General features: G+C 38.0%; 1 protein-coding gene across 7 annotated transcripts in view; it reads right to left on the reverse strand.

The window, feature by feature from the left end:
• Positions 1-2,160: 2,160 nt before the first annotated feature.
• LOC107093492 (circadian locomoter output cycles protein kaput-like) overlaps positions 2,161-17,445 on the reverse strand; it is a 36,081-nt gene continuing 20,796 nt past the window's right edge. For 4 of the 7 annotated variants that reach the window (XM_015388582.1, XM_015388579.1, XM_015388583.1 and 1 more), the window contains exons 16-24: positions 10,622-10,766; positions 10,266-10,369; positions 8,620-8,748; positions 8,109-8,267; positions 7,447-7,668; positions 6,372-6,559; positions 6,150-6,282; positions 5,358-5,489; positions 2,161-4,422 (exon numbers count right to left, since the gene is read on the reverse strand). In XM_015388582.1, coding sequence (XP_015244068.1) covers positions 4,063-4,422; positions 5,358-5,489; positions 6,150-6,282; positions 6,372-6,559; positions 7,447-7,668; positions 8,109-8,267; positions 8,620-8,748; positions 10,266-10,369; positions 10,622-10,766 — 1,572 coding nt within the window. In that variant the 3' untranslated portion in view covers positions 2,161-4,062. The remainder of the gene's footprint in view (positions 4,423-5,357; positions 5,490-6,149; positions 6,283-6,371; positions 6,560-7,446; positions 7,669-8,108; positions 8,268-8,619; positions 8,749-10,265; positions 10,370-10,621; positions 10,767-17,445) is intronic. The other 3 variants (XM_015388586.1, XM_015388585.1, XM_015388584.1) reach the window with 3 other exon arrangements.

The raw sequence follows: 17,445 nt of genomic DNA on the forward strand, positions 1-17,445 counted from the left end.
GCTGTATCTGTGGGAAGGCTGGGAGGAAGGGGGCGTGGCTTTCTCATCAACGCTATCGCCCATCAATTATCCAAGACTTCAGTCACAATAGCTTTTTCTTTAAAACCTCCCAGATTGGATGTCAGACACACGTCATCCTTAAACAGAAAAAAAAAAGGTGTAATTGTGAAACATTCAGAGGTGTTTGACAATAACTTTAAAAACAGTAATGATTGTTTTTCTAATATTTAGGTGGAAACTTGTGATTGATGAGCTCTCTTTCATTCCCCTCCTTTTTCCTTCATAACAAAGCTAGACTAAAATTCTCCGGAATCAAAAATTTACAACATCCATTAGTCTCTATAAAACACCTTTACATTCTTTGGGCTGGGTATCAGTGTCACAAACTAGATCCATTTTCAGCTCTACACACATTCACACACTATAGTTTATAAAGAGGCTCTTTATCACTGGTTGGAAGACCTGCTCTCTTCTAGTGATCCATTTCTGTTTATTTTTTATTATCTAATGGACTTTTTTTTTGTTTTGCATCTTAATAAATCTGCACTAATACCAGTGCTGTGCATTGCCTATTTACCAGCATGCTTCTTCAGCTGTGCATTTTTTATATGAAAATATATACTGGGCTACAGTGAAAGTCATCACACATACGAAGTCTCTCTCACACGACCCACATCAGCAGGTTTTAGCCGTCTCCAAACAGGCTCCAACAACACAGACGATTCTCAAGATAAACATCACTTCTTTATACTGCAACGCAAGAACTGATTGGCTATCTCCGGGGGGGGAGCAAATACTGCGACCCCTCCCGACTGATACGAGAAGTAGGTTCAAGGAACGAGGATGCTATATTCACACAAACAAACACGCGCCAGCTTCTCCTACGCAAACAACACATTCTAGACACCCCTTTGCCAACGACTACACACTCTGTGCTCCGAGGCTTTTTTTTCTGTTTGATATGGCTTATCGCTGTAGTACACACAGGCTGAGCCAAACATCCGTTACAGTCTTTATGCATGGACCCGGGCCCAGTTCTGGTTTCAACTGCCATTAGGGACTTGAGATAGAAGTGAAGAGGACTGCATGAAGATTTCTGAGGCCTATCAAGAGAAGGAAGGATGAAACACTGATGGCAGAGTAGACCATTACATATTAAATCAGATTTGGAGGTGTTTGGAATACATATTAAATCAGGGTTTGTTTGTTTTTCCTGTTGTAATTATAAAAATGCATTTCTTAACCACTTTTCTCCTTCATTTTAGGCATGGGCCGTTTGCGGTTTAAAGGTATCCGGAGACGTTTTGAGCTCTGGCGAGTTGCTCCTCACCACAGTTGAATTAATAAAACCAAATACAAGTAGAGAAACCGTTTGGAAACTTTTAGCAGCATTTTTTAAGAAGGGAGGCAACTGCAGGCTAAATACTGGAGCAGACAGCCTTACTAATTAAAACAGGTAAGCTTGTCCTAGTACCTTATTTATCATATATAAATAAATCCATAAATGATCATTTATAGGAGAAAACTGTATACTGTTCTTTGTGCAAAACAGTTTACTTTGAAACAAAGGTTAATCCTTTTTTAAACTAAAATATTCTGCTTTATTCTTTATAGACAAATGGTATAGATGAGGGGGGGTCTGAGACTTTTTTTAGCTCCCGGGCTACAGAGTGGAAAGAAGAAAGAAAAGGAGGAAAAGTCAAATACCACAGACTAAAAGGGATGGACGGCAGGAAAGGACAGAAGGGGCTCCTGGAAGGACAGAGGGAATAAACTAAAGGATATTAAAATGAAATAAAGAAAGGAGACAATCAGGAAAAGAAAAAGAAAAATACAAGGAGGGTGGAAAAAAACGGAAAGCAATAACACATTTTGACAATAGCCTGAAAATATTGTTTTTTCCCCAAAATTTTTTCATTACCATCTGGACCTGTTAATACTGAAATCCTATTTCGGACTACAGCTGCAATTAACTATTATTTTTAAAATCTATTAACCTGTCGACTATTTTTGTGATTAATTGATTAATAACCAGATAGCCAAAAGTTCCTTAAATTTGATTTTTTACGCAACTAAACCAGGTGAAACTTAAACTTTTCCACTTGAGTGCTGGATAGAGCATATTGACAGACTAAATTTTTTTCTTTTTATCTTAAATGCTAAATGTTTACATATTAAATTACAATTTTAATATAATTACTGCTCTAAGTGGATTACTCTGTCTGCTAAAGGCATGAGTTACAGCCTCTGCATTCCAGTTAATGATTAATCGATACAGAAAACAGTTGACTATTTCAATAATTGATTAATCAACATTAATCCGATTAATAGTTTCAGCCCTATTCCGGACTTTTCTAAAGATGGTATAGAAATTATTTATTTGGTAGGAATTGATTATAAATCCTGTAATTTTTATGGCAGAAATTGGATTGAGGTTATTTAGTTTAATTTCTGAGGAATATTTCAGGACTCCAACATGGATTGGAATTATCGCTGAAAGAGTAGAAACTATAAATATAAGATTTTAGCTGCAGCAAAATGAATAACTTTAATAATTATGCTGTTATTTTGTTTAATGTTTTGAGATAAACAGTATAGTAGTTTTACTTTAAAGTAAGACAATCCTACCGGCCCATGCCTAGAATGCTGCATCTTTGAAGGAAAAGCCTTTGGAAAGCAGGTCAAATGTTCCCCTCAGACGCCACACCCTTCATAACACTAGTTCCTCTGGTCTGTGACGCATCGATGTCTAATCCTTCCTGGTCTGGTTCCAGACTGAGGCAGAAGCTTAGAAAAAAACAAAACAAAAATGAAACTACTTTCCACATTCCTGAGAGGACAAGTACCATCCAACAACTTCAAACCCTTACTAAGTTCAATATCGTAAGACAGGAGGGCCCAACAAACACGCCCACTACATGATGCGCTCGCTCTGAGCCATGCAGATGAGGATTATCAAAAACGCACATTATCTCATGGAATCACACCACAAATTACAATAAAAAAAAAAAAAAAGGATTTAACAGTGATATTTCTTTACACAACCACATTAAGTGCTGAAGTTGTCGGGAGGTTGAGGATATACCGTGTCACGCATAGGGCTCTTTGACTGGTAAAAAATAATTCCTACTATATACAAATGCAAGAATTTTGTTATTAGGGGTAATATCTTTTTTTGGAAAATATATTCATTTATATATACGGCTTTGAATATCGTATTTAAAAAAAACTTCACTATGTAATTGGCACTTGGAATCACTAAACCCGTTATACGTACAGTAATCATCCTGCAAATAATTCAGTTAGACTGTAATCTTTTTTCTTCTAGCTTCTTGTCAAACATAATCTGTAAATACAAAGGTAAAAGGATCCATTTTTGTCCTGGAGACACAGTGTTTAAAAGCAGCTTCTACAAAAAGAATAACAAAAAAAAAAAACACCCAAGCCCGATTCATCCTATTTTTCTTTTCATTTTTTTTAAACACACCAAAAGACTTTAAAGCCTTGTTCTGGACTATATTTCTTCTTTTTAAGAGAAAGGGGAGGGGGTCTTAGAGAGCACATCGTTGCTCTGTGTTTAACCAGAAACCACGAAAAAGTAAAAATTCTGTTTCCAAAAGCAACTAAAAAAAAAGCTTACACAGTTATTCTTTTCATGCAGTCATATAAAATACTATAGTTCTGTTTTCTGTTAGGCTATACTTGGATATTTACAGGTTTTCTTTGTATCATACAGTAAATCTGTACACAGTCAGTCCACTATGAGACTCTTTCACTAAAAAAAGTCAATTATCGTCAGCGTAAGGTGTATTATTTTTTTTTCTTTCAAAGTCTCCCTGAAGACTGGAGCTCCCTCTTGACTTGAACTTCCTCCGGCCTTAAGCTTCTGTGACGGCTATTTCTGAGTTCCTTATGAACTCAGAGCTTTTACTCTCCTAGATATAATAGCTTTTTAATCAAGGAGGGGAAGGCTGTCGCTTTTTTGGAGGGTAGGTGAGGTCTGTGACATCCAGGAGACCTTCACAGACACATACAGCAGTTTCTACAGCTTCCATCCAGGAGTCATTGCTGCTGGTTGACACTGTCAGTCCTGTGTGACGACGAGGCTTTCTGCTGTTTCTGCGGCTGTGGTTTTAGCTGCTGCTGGTGCCTCTGATGGTGAGATTGTTGTTGCTTTTGTTGCCTTTGCTGCTGCTGCTGTTGTTGTTGCTGCTGCTGCTGCTGCTGTTGCTGTTGTTGTTGCTGTTGTTGTTGTTGATGTTGCTGCTGCTGCTGTTGTTGTTGATGTTGTTGCTGCTGCTGATGTTGCTGCTGTTGTTGCTGTTGAAGAGTTGCCTGGGTGAAAGCGCCCTGCTGCTGGAGAGGAAACGCTGCCTGCAGAATCAGCTGGGTAGACTGATTATTGTGAAGGAGACGAGTGCCCTAGCAGTAAAAAGACATTTTTAAAGTCAAGATACTTAGTAGCTCATCATCATCATCATCATCATCATCATCATCATCATCATCATCATCATCATCATCATCATCATCATCATCATATCTTGTTGCTCAAACTCCAATAAGCAATACATTTTGCTGCAGCAACCGTTTTGGTTATATCAGGTAGGTCTAATCCAGTTTTTATTGCTAACTGAAGTGTGTGCTCTATTAAACATAATAATAACTGAACTTTATTAAACTCACACTGGAGAAATGAACCTCTGCATTTAACCCATCCCCTTGGAGAGCAGTGGGCAGCCATTGTGTGACTCCCAGGGAGCAGTGTGGGGTTAAGGTTTTGCTTGGGATTCCAGAGTGCAGGCTGTGGGGATCGAACAGAGTACTTGCAACGTTCCCAGAGCACAAGTGCACTGCCCTAACCACTAGGCCAACACTCCCCTTCAAACCCATAGAATAAGCCAATTAGACCAGTTTTGCACTCACAGAATACGCATGATTTCCGTCTCAGACCTTTAACATGGTTGACCTTTCATTTTCTCCAGTAGGTTTTTCAACCACCGCTGCCAATATACCAGCTGAACCATATTATTACATTAAGATCCATGTGATTGCAGAGATACCAGGATCATTCATATCATTTGGATAGAAAACTTTTGACTTTAAGGTTGGGCAAGGTCAGTTCTACAGATTCCATTCAGATAATTCAGAAAAAACAAAGGTCACACGTCAATTACACATTCTTACCATTTTTGTATATTGTTTATACAAAAAAAAACAGTTTTCAAAGAGACAAAAAAAACCTGAAAAATAAATCTTTGTTTTTCAGAAGGAGGCATATGTACAGCCAGCATATGACAGGAAATACACACAGACAGCATGATGTCTTTAAATGGGCTCACTCTGCCCTCCTCTGTTACCTGCAGGAACTGCTGTTGCTGCTGCCCCTGCTGGCTGTTTTGTGCCACTACAGCTGCTTGGTTTTGGCTGTCAGGCTGACACTGAGTTGATTGGGCAGGTTGTAGAGTCAGGGTCTGGGTCTGCCCCCCCTGCTGAGGTGAAACATAAAAAAAATACAGTTAGAATAAAGTAAAGAACATTCCTGCTTTTCCAAATACTTTACCTTAACGGGCTTATTGCTACTGTGAATGAGAGATTCAGACTAGATGCACAGCTTCATCAACACATTACTCAACAATGAAACTGACAGGTTCTGGTGATATGCACTGAACATATTAGTCTGGAGATTTTCTTGTAATATAGATCAAACTGAAAGTATGTTTTGATGTCACCACACTGTCAAAGCCCCCAAAACAAAAATACTGCCATTATAAATAAACATTCATTATTACTGAAATGACAACGTTAATACAACAGTTATGATTAGTAGTGTAATTGTATGGCTTAAAAGTAAAACAAATTATAATTTCTGTATATTTATATGTGGAACAGCAGTGGAAAAGGAGTAAAAAAGCCACACTCTTAGCGATAATAAAACTCAGATTGTTAGCATCATCAAATAGTTCATTTTTGAAACAACTAACGCCAATTCACATAATACTAAAACAAGGTTGTGAAATCGATTACAATAAAAGATTACTTAGTTTTAAGTTATTTTACATATATTTTTTAGAGGTGTTCAGACAGATTTGTCTGTTCATAAATTACATGGCAGAAACGGGATCATCTACCTCATATGGATGTTTATTTACCTGCTGGCCGCCAAAGGGGTTGTAGGCTGTAACAACCTGCCCCATAAACATAGAGGTGGGCACCATCACAGCACCACATGCATGCATGGGAGTAGTCACAAGCTTGGTTACTAGCTGCTGCCCTGCTGGGAATCTGGGGAAGAAAGAAAATTATTTGGACATTTGGATCAATTTGTAACCATTATTAAAAACATGAGTCCCTAAATTTTCTTCTCTGCTTACCGGATCTGCCGGTCCTGTGTGAAGGTAGCTACAGCAGTGCCCTGCTGCGTGTTGTTCTGCGGGAGGCTGGTGCTGATCTGCAGCACATTTGGCTGTCCTGGCTGAGAAATCATCATGGTGTTGTACAGCGGAGCAGAAACGGATCCCTGGGCCTGAGGCTGGGTCTGAGCAGCTTGCTGTGGCTGACGCTGGATGTTCAAGAGAGCAACAAAGTTGGACAGGTTTCTTTAACTTACAGAAGATTTGTCTTAAAATATTATTGGTCCAACATTGCAACACTCTTTAGATGCATCTTCTATATAAATTATATACTGAATAATAGAAAATATAATAAAAAAAACAGGTGCAAAACATCAATGCTTTGCAATGAGTAAAACATAAATAAAAGAGTTTTAAGATAAATATGTGAGACAAAGTATTTTCCCCAAACAACATGATTCAATTTATATTGTCAACAGCCCCTTGGAAAACGTAACAACAACTTTTCCACAATTTGTCACCACATATTTTTTTGGACTAAAATCCATGTATTTTGTTTGTAGTTTCTAAAAAGGCCAAAGTAATGCTGCTTTTTATGTAGAGGCTGGGAAATAAAATCCTTCTGCTCTGTGAGAGCCTCTGAGGTTTGTTAAGGAACATTGTAAAAATAAAACAAAAAAAACCCTCTCCATTCTACAAAGTTTTATCACATCTGCCTCCAGCAAATTATCCTGTTTCCCCCTTAAATGCATTATTAGAAACTATCTTGTATATGTATATCATCAACCTGTATCAAAAGCAGCTGTAGCCAATGTTAACTCTACAGGAGCTGCAGGTCAGCTAAAATAATAATAAAAATAGAACTTCTCTAGAACCCCTTTAACAAAGAATAATCCTTAATAAAATGAAGAACATTATGGACAACACTAAACCCCCTCTTCATCAGACTTCATCTGTCTTCTCCAGATCCACTAAAAGACTGAACAGTTCCAATGTCACAAACTGTGGAAAAATTATTCCCTTTGAATCAGAGAGAAAACTGATATATTTTAATCTGAACAGGCTTGTATCAGGAGTGTGTGTCTGTATGACCCACCTGTGTGAGTGTGTTGGTCTGCTGCTGTAAGCTCTGCTGAGTAGGAGGAGGAGGAGGAGGAGCTTGCTGCTGAATGGTGAGCTGCTGAGATCCAGAATGAAGGAGATTAACTGAGGGTTGCTGGACCTGACCAGTCAAAGTAGCTGCTTGCTGGACCGACCCCCCCTGTGGGAGCTGTACGTTCATCGCTCCACCCTGCTGTTGCTGCTGTTGCAGCAACATCTAATGGAGATATTGAATGTTAGAACAAAGCGGCGGAAGAAAAAAATAGATTTTTCATGACTGTGCTATTTTGGTGGTTTAATCAAACAGGATTTACAAACGGGGGGAAATGTTATGAACCCCATCAGTCAAAAATATGTCTTTCATCCAAGTTAGGTAAAAACAAAGCAATCTCCTGCTCTATAAAAGAACAGAGGCAGAGATTAAATTTCCCTCGTTTTCAAAGGCTTTTTTTTGCAATTTGGAAACTAATGTGAATGATACCACACAGCTACTGTCTAACATTAGTCTGTCAAGTCCTAAATACATAGAAGATCCCAAAATTGTCCCACAGTTTGGAATTTCTGGTGTTACAGCAGACATATACAGACATTATGAATAACTATACGTTAATAGACTTGCTGTTGATGCTGTAGAATGAGGAATAGTTCAGAGCCCACCTGTATGCCCTGTCCCTGGACTCTCTGCAGCTGGTCCTGGATGTGCCTCAGCTCCTCCTGCTGCCGCTGGATGTTGGCCTGGATCATTCGTGTTCTCTGCTCCAGCTGATCCTTCAGGTGCTGCATGGCATTCACCTGTGCTGAGAACTCCATCACCGGCTTGAGAAGGCAACAGAAAATACAATAATAATACACTTTTGTATTGACGGAACAAGACAAGTCCTTTAGTATATTAGTTTGTTAATTCTCTTTCTGAAAGTTTCCTCTTTCTTATAATCTTTATCTGCTTTTCCTTCATCTCTGCATCCCAAGAAAATTTTATAATCTTTTTATATTTCATAAATGTGTAACAAGATCATGTAGCGTCAGTTCATTTTATTATACCAGTGCAAGTCTGCCAGTGAAACATTGCATGGGTATTTAGCGCCCCGCTGGTGTTTCTAGGTTACTGCAGATCTCTCTACTGAGGAAGGTGGGAATCATATCACGGTTATAGCACAGCAATTCTTACCTGTAAATTTGTCTGATGTTGCTGCTGCTGCTGCTGTTGCTGTTGCTGCTGCTGCTGCTGCTGCTGCTGTTGATGCTGTGTGATCAGACCAGGATTTAAACTCTGCCCTGTGGTCTGAGAACTCATAGACTGCAAATACAAAAAACACTGGTAAGAAATGTGTTTTAATTGATCTGGTTATTCAAAGATATCACCTGGGCTTCATTTGGTAGAATACTAGGTCTTTAATCTGACACATAAATACAACTTTAGCTTCATAACAAGGATCAGATAGGCAGGGGCGGAGCTAGAGGGGGGCCATGGCCACCTTAAGTCAATCATTGGCCACCCCTGTGGCCACCTCCACCACCTTTTCACTCTAATACAGACAGTGGCAACAGTAGAACTCTCAAGTGGAATATTCAAACCATTTTAATTTTTCATATATTAACATTTACATGAAAACAAAGACACTGTGGTTAATTAAGCACATAATTAAACTGAAATTAAAGATCAGTACATAATTCATGCTCTTTTTAGAACTAGATTTTGTGTATATGGGGTAAAGAGAAAATTGTGTCTCTGCAAGTCATCTAGGAGTCTTCAGTGAAATAATAGATATATAACTATTTTAATAAAAACGTATGAAATTATCAATTTATTTAGATATTTTAACTTGTAAAAATAATTTTTTTGCAGAATGATTATTGATAAAATTAAGTAATGACAATGGGAAAGATGCATGCCCCAGAACTTAAAACTGAGAGAATTGTATCCACTATATATGCGTCTATTTGGTACCAAAGGCTGTACAGTAGGAAAGGATAGTTTGTCTTCATGTAAAAAATATGGATGTTGTGCTCATTATTTTCCTCTTTGAACAGTGTAGCTTAACCCTGAGGTCCTGGCGCTTATCCACTTTCGGCCACCCCTCATCGTACATTGGTTATTGCCTGGCCACACTTATAAAAACTTTCTGGCTACGCCTCTGCAGATAGGACGGCATACAATTTGCTTTAAATCTGCTAGAAAGTTCATTTTTATAGCATGGAGAGACGATTGGTTGTGAATTAGCACAAAATATACAAACTGAGCTGAAACTAGTTTGCTTTGTCCAAGACGTACCTATGACAATTCAACAAGTAGGTCCTAATGGCGTCAAATGCGCACATTCATATATAAAATGTTGAACAAAGTGCTTCACAGTTATTCAAAGTGAACTGACTGAAAAACAACATCTGTAAGAACACAATAAATATCTACCAAGGTAAAGAAAATATAGAAAAACACAATCTGCTGGAGATGAACACAAAAACAACAAAAGATGGGTTTTACACCTCTCAATTGTTCCTATAAGAAAACTAGCTGATAGAACAACAGCTTTAATTTCACAAGTAGATTTATCTATAAATTGTTCATACGTTTAGAGCAGAAAAACCTGATCACATCTCAGTTTCAAAACATAGAATTCAGTCTTTTCTTTTTAAATTGGAAGAAACTTTTACTCTCATTAGTAATATGATCCATGTCCTCCCCTCACTTTAAAACACTAGCAGAGACTGTTTTTGAAGTTTTAGACAAGTGTTTAAATATTGTGGTAAAAATGTTGATAAAAAAAAAACATCCAACAGAATTACAGGTCAGTAATTTCACCAATCTTTTCAAACCTGGCTGCTGATGGATGAGCGTCTCTGAGATGTCATCTCCACGTTGGAGGCCAGGGACTGCCGAGGAGGCGTGGCCATGTCCATGTGTAGCTTTGGAGCTGTTGCTGTGGAGACAGAATTACTGGTGACCCTCCAAATAATCACTTGCCATTCTTTTTATACTTAAAGTAAAATTGTTACAGATTATTTTCTGAATTCAGTTTGACTTATTTGACAGAGACAATTAATATTAATAAATTTCACTGTAAATGAACCAATTATTTTAAAGTAATTGGCTATTTTTCATGTTGTCCATTGATTATCTAACTTGTTAAAACATAAAAAAAGTTTTGTAACTGTGACCAGATAAATCTTACAAGTGCAAGTGATGTCCGAGACATGAGACGAGGACTTCCGGGAGCTTCGCGAGGACGTTGACGGCGTTCGGCTGTGGTCAAACCGTTCCAGGGCTTCCTTCAAGCTGGACGTGTTCAGCTGTGACTCCGAGCCAGAGTCCTGACTCTGCAGATTTACAGAAACAACCCCAAAAATGAGCAAATACAAATAGCTTTTGGTGGATGTGAACATAAAACACAAAATAGAAGATCAAATTAGTGACAAACAAGCAAAACATGAATCTGATTTGTTTGAATGCATGTTGAAAAACATCTGTTCGTTTTTACTGGATAGATTCTTTCAAAATGCTATTTTCCAAAATCCTCAAATTTTTTTTCATGTTAGACAAAGGTACATTCTACAGCAAGATTCTCCATCCTCTGAAATCCAAAGAGCCATTTTGCTACAACTCCATCCAAACCAACGTGGTACAGCGCTGCAATCCTTACACACGCTTTAGACAAAACACAACTTATTGTTTTTGTTAAATATCTGCTACAGGAAATCTGATGCCGTTTCTTTTGTGTTATAAAGAAAAACATTTCCAGGACAATGAGTAAAAAAAAAAAAATGCTTTAAAAGCATTATTGGTTGTTTCAATGTTGTCCTATTGGAAAAATTCAGCCCCTGGCCAAGGCCTTTTTCAGCTCTAGCCCAGAATAAATCTGATCAATGCTCTGGTCTTTCAGGGTTTCACTCAAGAAAAAAGTAATTAACGAACAATAAAAAAATGATAAGAAGTTTGGTATTATGGTCATGTAAAGATTGGGTGACACGCAGTACCAAGAAGACCGGCTGCCTGCTGTTTTGTGATACCAAATTTAGCCCAAAGTTGCCAATCTGATCAAAGTGTTAACCTTCACACGTGCTTTCCAATAGGTGTGTGGTGCACGTCAAACTCTGCTATCTGCTTAGCTCTGTGTCTGCACTCGAGCTTCACTCAGCAGCTCACTGCTCTCACTACTTAAACGACATGTGGCCGAAAAACAGCAACCACAGCATATTTAGTCTAATTTTGAGGATTGTATTTCTTCCATTTCATGAGAGTTGATTTAAAACTTTATTTCATTTCTCCAAAGGAAATCCTCATATTATATTCAACTTCATTATTTCATTATTATACTATTTATTTGTCTATAAAGACCCACATGAAAAAGGCACATAGACCTTGGAATATTTCTCTCTTTAATCCTCTTTTTCTACCCATCGAATTAAAAAGTTGTTCTCTTGGTTTTTCATAAAAATGATTCTTTTTTTCTTTTAAAAATAAGTTCAGGATTTTCATGACATGATAAGGCAATTTTTAAAATAATAACGAAATGATTAAGTGGGTGTACTGGGTCGAAACTAATGTAATCATTTTAGTTTTTGTTACCAAGTTCTAATCTTTTTTTAGATCTTTCTTTAAAGAACGACCTCTGTAGGTGTTGCATTATCCTCAGTAAAAGGGGGGAAAAAATCTAGATTAGTCAGCATTAAATATTTACTTTATTATTTATTCTTACACTCGAATAATCAAAATGGAGAAGCTAGAGGCAAGAAATCAAAAATAAAGTCTAACTTAGCTGTAATATTTAGATTATACTGGTATATATTTTCAAAGATGCCTGCAAGGTTGAAGAAAACAATATAAACCAGTTACTTTTTAGTCCCAGCAAGAATTCAAAATCATCCCTGCTCTTTGTTTCATCCAAAAGTGAAAACGATTCATTTCCAAAGTGTTTTTAACAATCTGTTGATCTATTATTTAAAAAAAGCCATTTTACCCAGATAAAACTCCCCGAGATTCACCCTACAGGGTGTGGGCTCAGCCCCCAGTGTTCCTGGGTCCAGGAAACGCCTCTAATTCTGCTCAGAAATGTTTTTTAAAACCTAATAGAACTTTCCAACATGGGTGGAGGTTATTATCCCATATCTAAAACCTTTAGTTGGTTCTTCATCACTTTTAGCCAGTGTGTGCAGCTCAGGAGCCACAGGTTTCAAAACCCTGATCTAAAGCATCTTAACCACAGCTACCGAACAGTTAGATGTAGGGATGCACTGAAAGCACTGAAGCAATAGAGCACAGGTTGTGGAGCAGTTTTTCCAGTGTTTAGCCCACGGCAGACAGACTTTCATGGATGGGGTGCGAGTTTAATTGCTGCACATCGGTCTCACTGCACGCTCAACTGACAACGATAATCGATAATTGATAAGAACTGTTTTTAACCTTCAATCCTCCCAGAATCCTAATTTTTTATATTATATATGAATTCCAAGTTTCTATGACCAGTTCAACTGCTAATAAAAGCTGCCTATCATCAGCAAAAAAGAATCAACAGGAATGATTGGGCAACCATCTGTTTGGCCTGCTGCGTTAGGTGAGGTTTAAAGATTCATAGCGAACCTTCTGCAAGGAGAGCAGATCTGATGGACTTAAGCAGTTTTAAGCATAACTTCATTGTGTATTTTTGTTTACTTGGAATCCCTTTCATATGATAAAACCCACTAACTGACTGATGGAGGAAGAAATCTGACTGTTCCTCTGCCCACAGAAGTAAAACATGGGTACTTGCAGGGTTCTCACCAGCATATTAAAGCGTTAAAAAAGTCACAATTACTCTGAAAATCAGGCCGCACTGATATTTTCTAACCATAACGGCCCTTAGAATGACATCTGGGCTTCCTCTAAAACAGCTTTCGACACTGCTTCTAATTAAGCTTAAAGTTAACAATGGAAATATCCCTTTTTATAACTTTAAATGAGTGCAACAGCCAGAGGCAGGTGCCTTGCTAATGTTGATTTACCTGTAATATGCAAATTTTGTGATGACATAATTTAGTAAAATGTAACTCTGTGAAAAGAGAAAGCATGAGATTATATCAGGCTTCATAGCTTTGATGTTTTAATACTAAAAATACTAAATAAATAAATACTAAAAAAAAAGTAAGAATTTATGGTGTCATTCACAGAAAGTTAAACCGTTCAAGGATTTAAATCTCATGGAGAAGTTCAGACCATTTCATCCAGACAGAACTCCAATTAACCAGCTAATTAATAACATGTAAACGTTTTCGATCCTTCCTCTTAAAAGAATCAGAATTGAGAATCAGAAGGAACTGGAGTAAAATGACGAATCAGAATCAGAACCAGAATAATTCAAATTCAAATGCTGTCTCAACACTAGCCACTACTCTCCATGAGCTTTGGTAACTTGGCCAGTAAAATGTACAGCAGGTATTGACACCAAAGGCAGATACAGTCCAACACATCAGCTCTTGTATATAAGTGGGATGCAGAATGTAAATCAGCCCTGACTTATTTTAGGAGAAAATGGCTGAAATCTGTACTTTACAAATGCTCCTACTTTTTTTTCCTACTCGCACAAACCTATGTTTAAGTGCAAATGCGAGTAAAACGCTCACATTTTACAGCCTCTGTGTTCAACGGTGTGTTTCTTTGTATATTCAGGACTACAGAGGAGATGGTTGGTCATATGTTATTACTTTATATTCTGAAAAACAAAGCAGCAGCTTTGTGGTGGCCACCAGGGGGTATTTACATTGTCAGCCTAAACGAGCACAACAGCAAGTACTTTTCTGGAGACTATTTAGATTTTGTATCAGTTTGACTTTTAACCTTTAAGGTTACTCATAAAACAAATTAAATTGTCCCAACGGAGCACATCCCAGGGTCCAAATGAATAACTTTAATCAATGGCGTAAATATTGGTAAGTAGAGACAGCAGTTGCTTAGCCCTTAAGAGGTTGTGGGCCCCATCAATGACACCTGGCGGACCCCTACGCAATTGAAGACTAGGACGTCTCTTTGCAGAGAATTTCCTCTTCAACCCACCCGATACTGAAGTGACTGACCGCACCGGCCTGTATTTATACCCCAACATGTGGCAGATTTCAACATGATGGTGAGCCGTTTAAACACAACACCAATAGCAAAGCAGACAGTGGTACTTTTAACTACTATGTAAATAACTGTGTATAGTTCATTAGACGGTTGGTAAAAAAAATACATATTTATGCTCATATAATATGTTTCAAACCGCAATAAAGATCTTAAAAGAAAAACGTATATGATTATTTTATTTTTTACATTACAACTTGGAATTATTGGTAACTCAGAGCGTAGATTAAAACCATAACCGTTACGTACAATGTGTTAGCGACGATGGATACCAAAAAGCGGTACTTAAGCGGATTTCTGAAAAGAAAAAGCAAAGAAAAGCTGCTGGAAGAACGGAAAAAACTTCCCAAAATAAACAAAGAACTGAAGAGGGAGAGGTGGACGGTGCTGCTACAGTGGAAGAGGGAGAGGTGGACGGTGCTGTTACAGTGGAAGAGGTGGACGGTGCTGTTACAGTGAGTAAAGATTGCGACCAGGAGATGAATGGAGAGCGCATGGGTGAGGAGGGGGGCTGTGAAGCTCAAGGTAGCCAGATAACTTGTTGGGCTAATATATTCAAAGTATTTCCATGTCTAGTAAAGGTGAAGAAGGATGAAGCGTGTATGTATGGGGAACGTTTCGGGGCGAACGGTCGTGTCTACGATGGCGGGGTGGGGGATTTCGACAAGCATCTCCCTGAAATGTGTTTAGCAACCTGGGATCTGTAACATGTAGTGGTGCACTGTCACCAATGGTCCCATTCAAGGTGCGCATTCACTATTTTTCCATATGTGATGTGTGAACATATACTACTGGAAATTGCATAATTGTGTCCTATTGGCCAATTTAGTAAACTGTCGCCGTATCCTGAACATTTATCACATGTTGTACTTCATATGGGGCACACCCCGATAATGCTGCTCACGGGCCTATTGTTGTGTCGTTACGCCATTGACTTTAATATTGTCAGGGGGGAGATGAGTGACATCGAATGCAACAATGCTGATGACCTTAATCTTGGTTTCTTCTACATCTTAGCAGAACCACAGGCCACCACATAATGATGCAATGACTCATGCAAAATGCACCCCAGTCAACTACTGAGTGCATCGAAAAGAAAAGAAAATCTGTAGGGTAAATTTCTTTTTAAAATATAAATTATCTTGGCCTTGTCTCATATTTAAATTTTCTAAGAAACAGAATAGAATAATTTTTTTGGATCTTTAATGCACAATTATCAAATACACAAGATATAAGAAGGTTTTAAACAGGCTTTAAACACTTCCCACCATGTGTAATGATTCTGTGTAAAATATGAATAAGTTAATGACATGTCCCCAAGGCTATGGGAGAACCACAGGTACTGGTGTCACCAGTTTTCATGGATGACTGCCAGCCGTTTGCAGGTCGAAACAAAAAAAAAAACGATAGAGTTCAACCAGTTCAACATCAAGCTGCAGCACCAAAAACGATTAGCTCTGAGCTGCTTTAAAGCAAACTCTAATACTAACGTTAGATTTCATGAGAGGTTTCTCCAACTGCACCTTCTCCACTTGTTCCTGCACATCACCAGTCAGCTGGTTAAGAGGAGGCAGCTACAAAGACTTTTTACTTGCTGACACAACAGATTGGAAATAATTCCAGTGGAAACTTCAACTTTCAAACATCCAAATAGACTGGCTACCAGCTAGATGATAACTTCTTAAACTGCTGTTAATTCATAATGAATAGAAACTACAAAGAGCCATATTCTGTCTAATAAGTACTGAAAACATACATTAAACTTGGCAGATGGTTTCTACGTTTTCATTTATTTCTAAAAACAAAGCAAACACTTTAAACAGATTTTTGTTTCATTGTGTTCATTAAGTGGTTATACAGTGTTATACATTTTTAGTCTGCATTTTTCTGTTAATCAATGGACTAGCAGCATCCTATATATATTTAGGGTGGGTGGTGGACGATAAAGTCATGCAGGTGACTTGGTAAACTTAAACCAGGGGTCGGCAACCTGTGACACTTTAGCGCTCCCTTGCGGCTCCCTGCTTTTCTTTAAAAAAATTTAGGAAAAATTCATATTTATGGTTTGTTTATTTTAATATGGTGTGCAGGAGGTCAAAAATACATTCATTATGTTTTCCAATGCTGTAAACATTTGTATAATAAATACATTTAAACAGTATATGTAAACATTTATTTCAACGAAAATGTGCATCATAGCCATAGAGATCAGTGGTCAAAGCCTGCAACTCATGTCTCAGCTCGGCGCAGTGCCGCAGCAGGTGAGAAAGAAAGCAGCAGGTGTGTCTTGGGCCATGGATCCCAAAGGGGGAAAAAAAGAAGATACTGATGAGAACAGAGGATTCAAAGAAGAATGGACCGAATCATTTGCTTTCATTATCAATGCAGAAGGATTGCCTGCATTTTTGCTTTGGCACGAGAATTTGTCAAATAATAAAAAGAATAATTTGGAAAGGCATTTCCAGGGAAGCCTAAATATGCAGTCGATCACAAAGTTGTGAGTGAGAGAGAGAATGCGATTTCAGAACCTCTGGATAAATTGGAGGAGAGCAAAGGTAGTTTTAAAAAAATGGATTGCATCTCCTAACTGAACTACTGCTGCTAGTTTTGTTTCAAGCATGAAAGAAATGTCCACAGATCAAACAGGTAGCGCTCATGACTCATAACTCAATCAGCTCCTCCCAACAGAAACATGTCCACCATAGAAAGATTCATTTATTGTGTTTCTATAATTTCAGCAATGCAAAAAACTTAAACCGCACGGTGAAGGGCGGTGAAGCAGCGGCGGTGAGAGCGTTCACTGCTCCTCCCACACCTCATGCTACTATGTGAAATTTGCTCCAGGATAAACATGAAATCGTGAATGCTTTATATATATTTAAGCCCATTTAGTCCTTTTCAATA

This window comes from Cyprinodon variegatus, unplaced genomic scaffold, assembly GCF_000732505.1.
Source record: "Cyprinodon variegatus isolate N-32 unplaced genomic scaffold, C_variegatus-1.0 Scaffold428, whole genome shotgun sequence".
Taxonomy (NCBI): domain Eukaryota; kingdom Metazoa; phylum Chordata; class Actinopteri; order Cyprinodontiformes; family Cyprinodontidae; genus Cyprinodon; species Cyprinodon variegatus.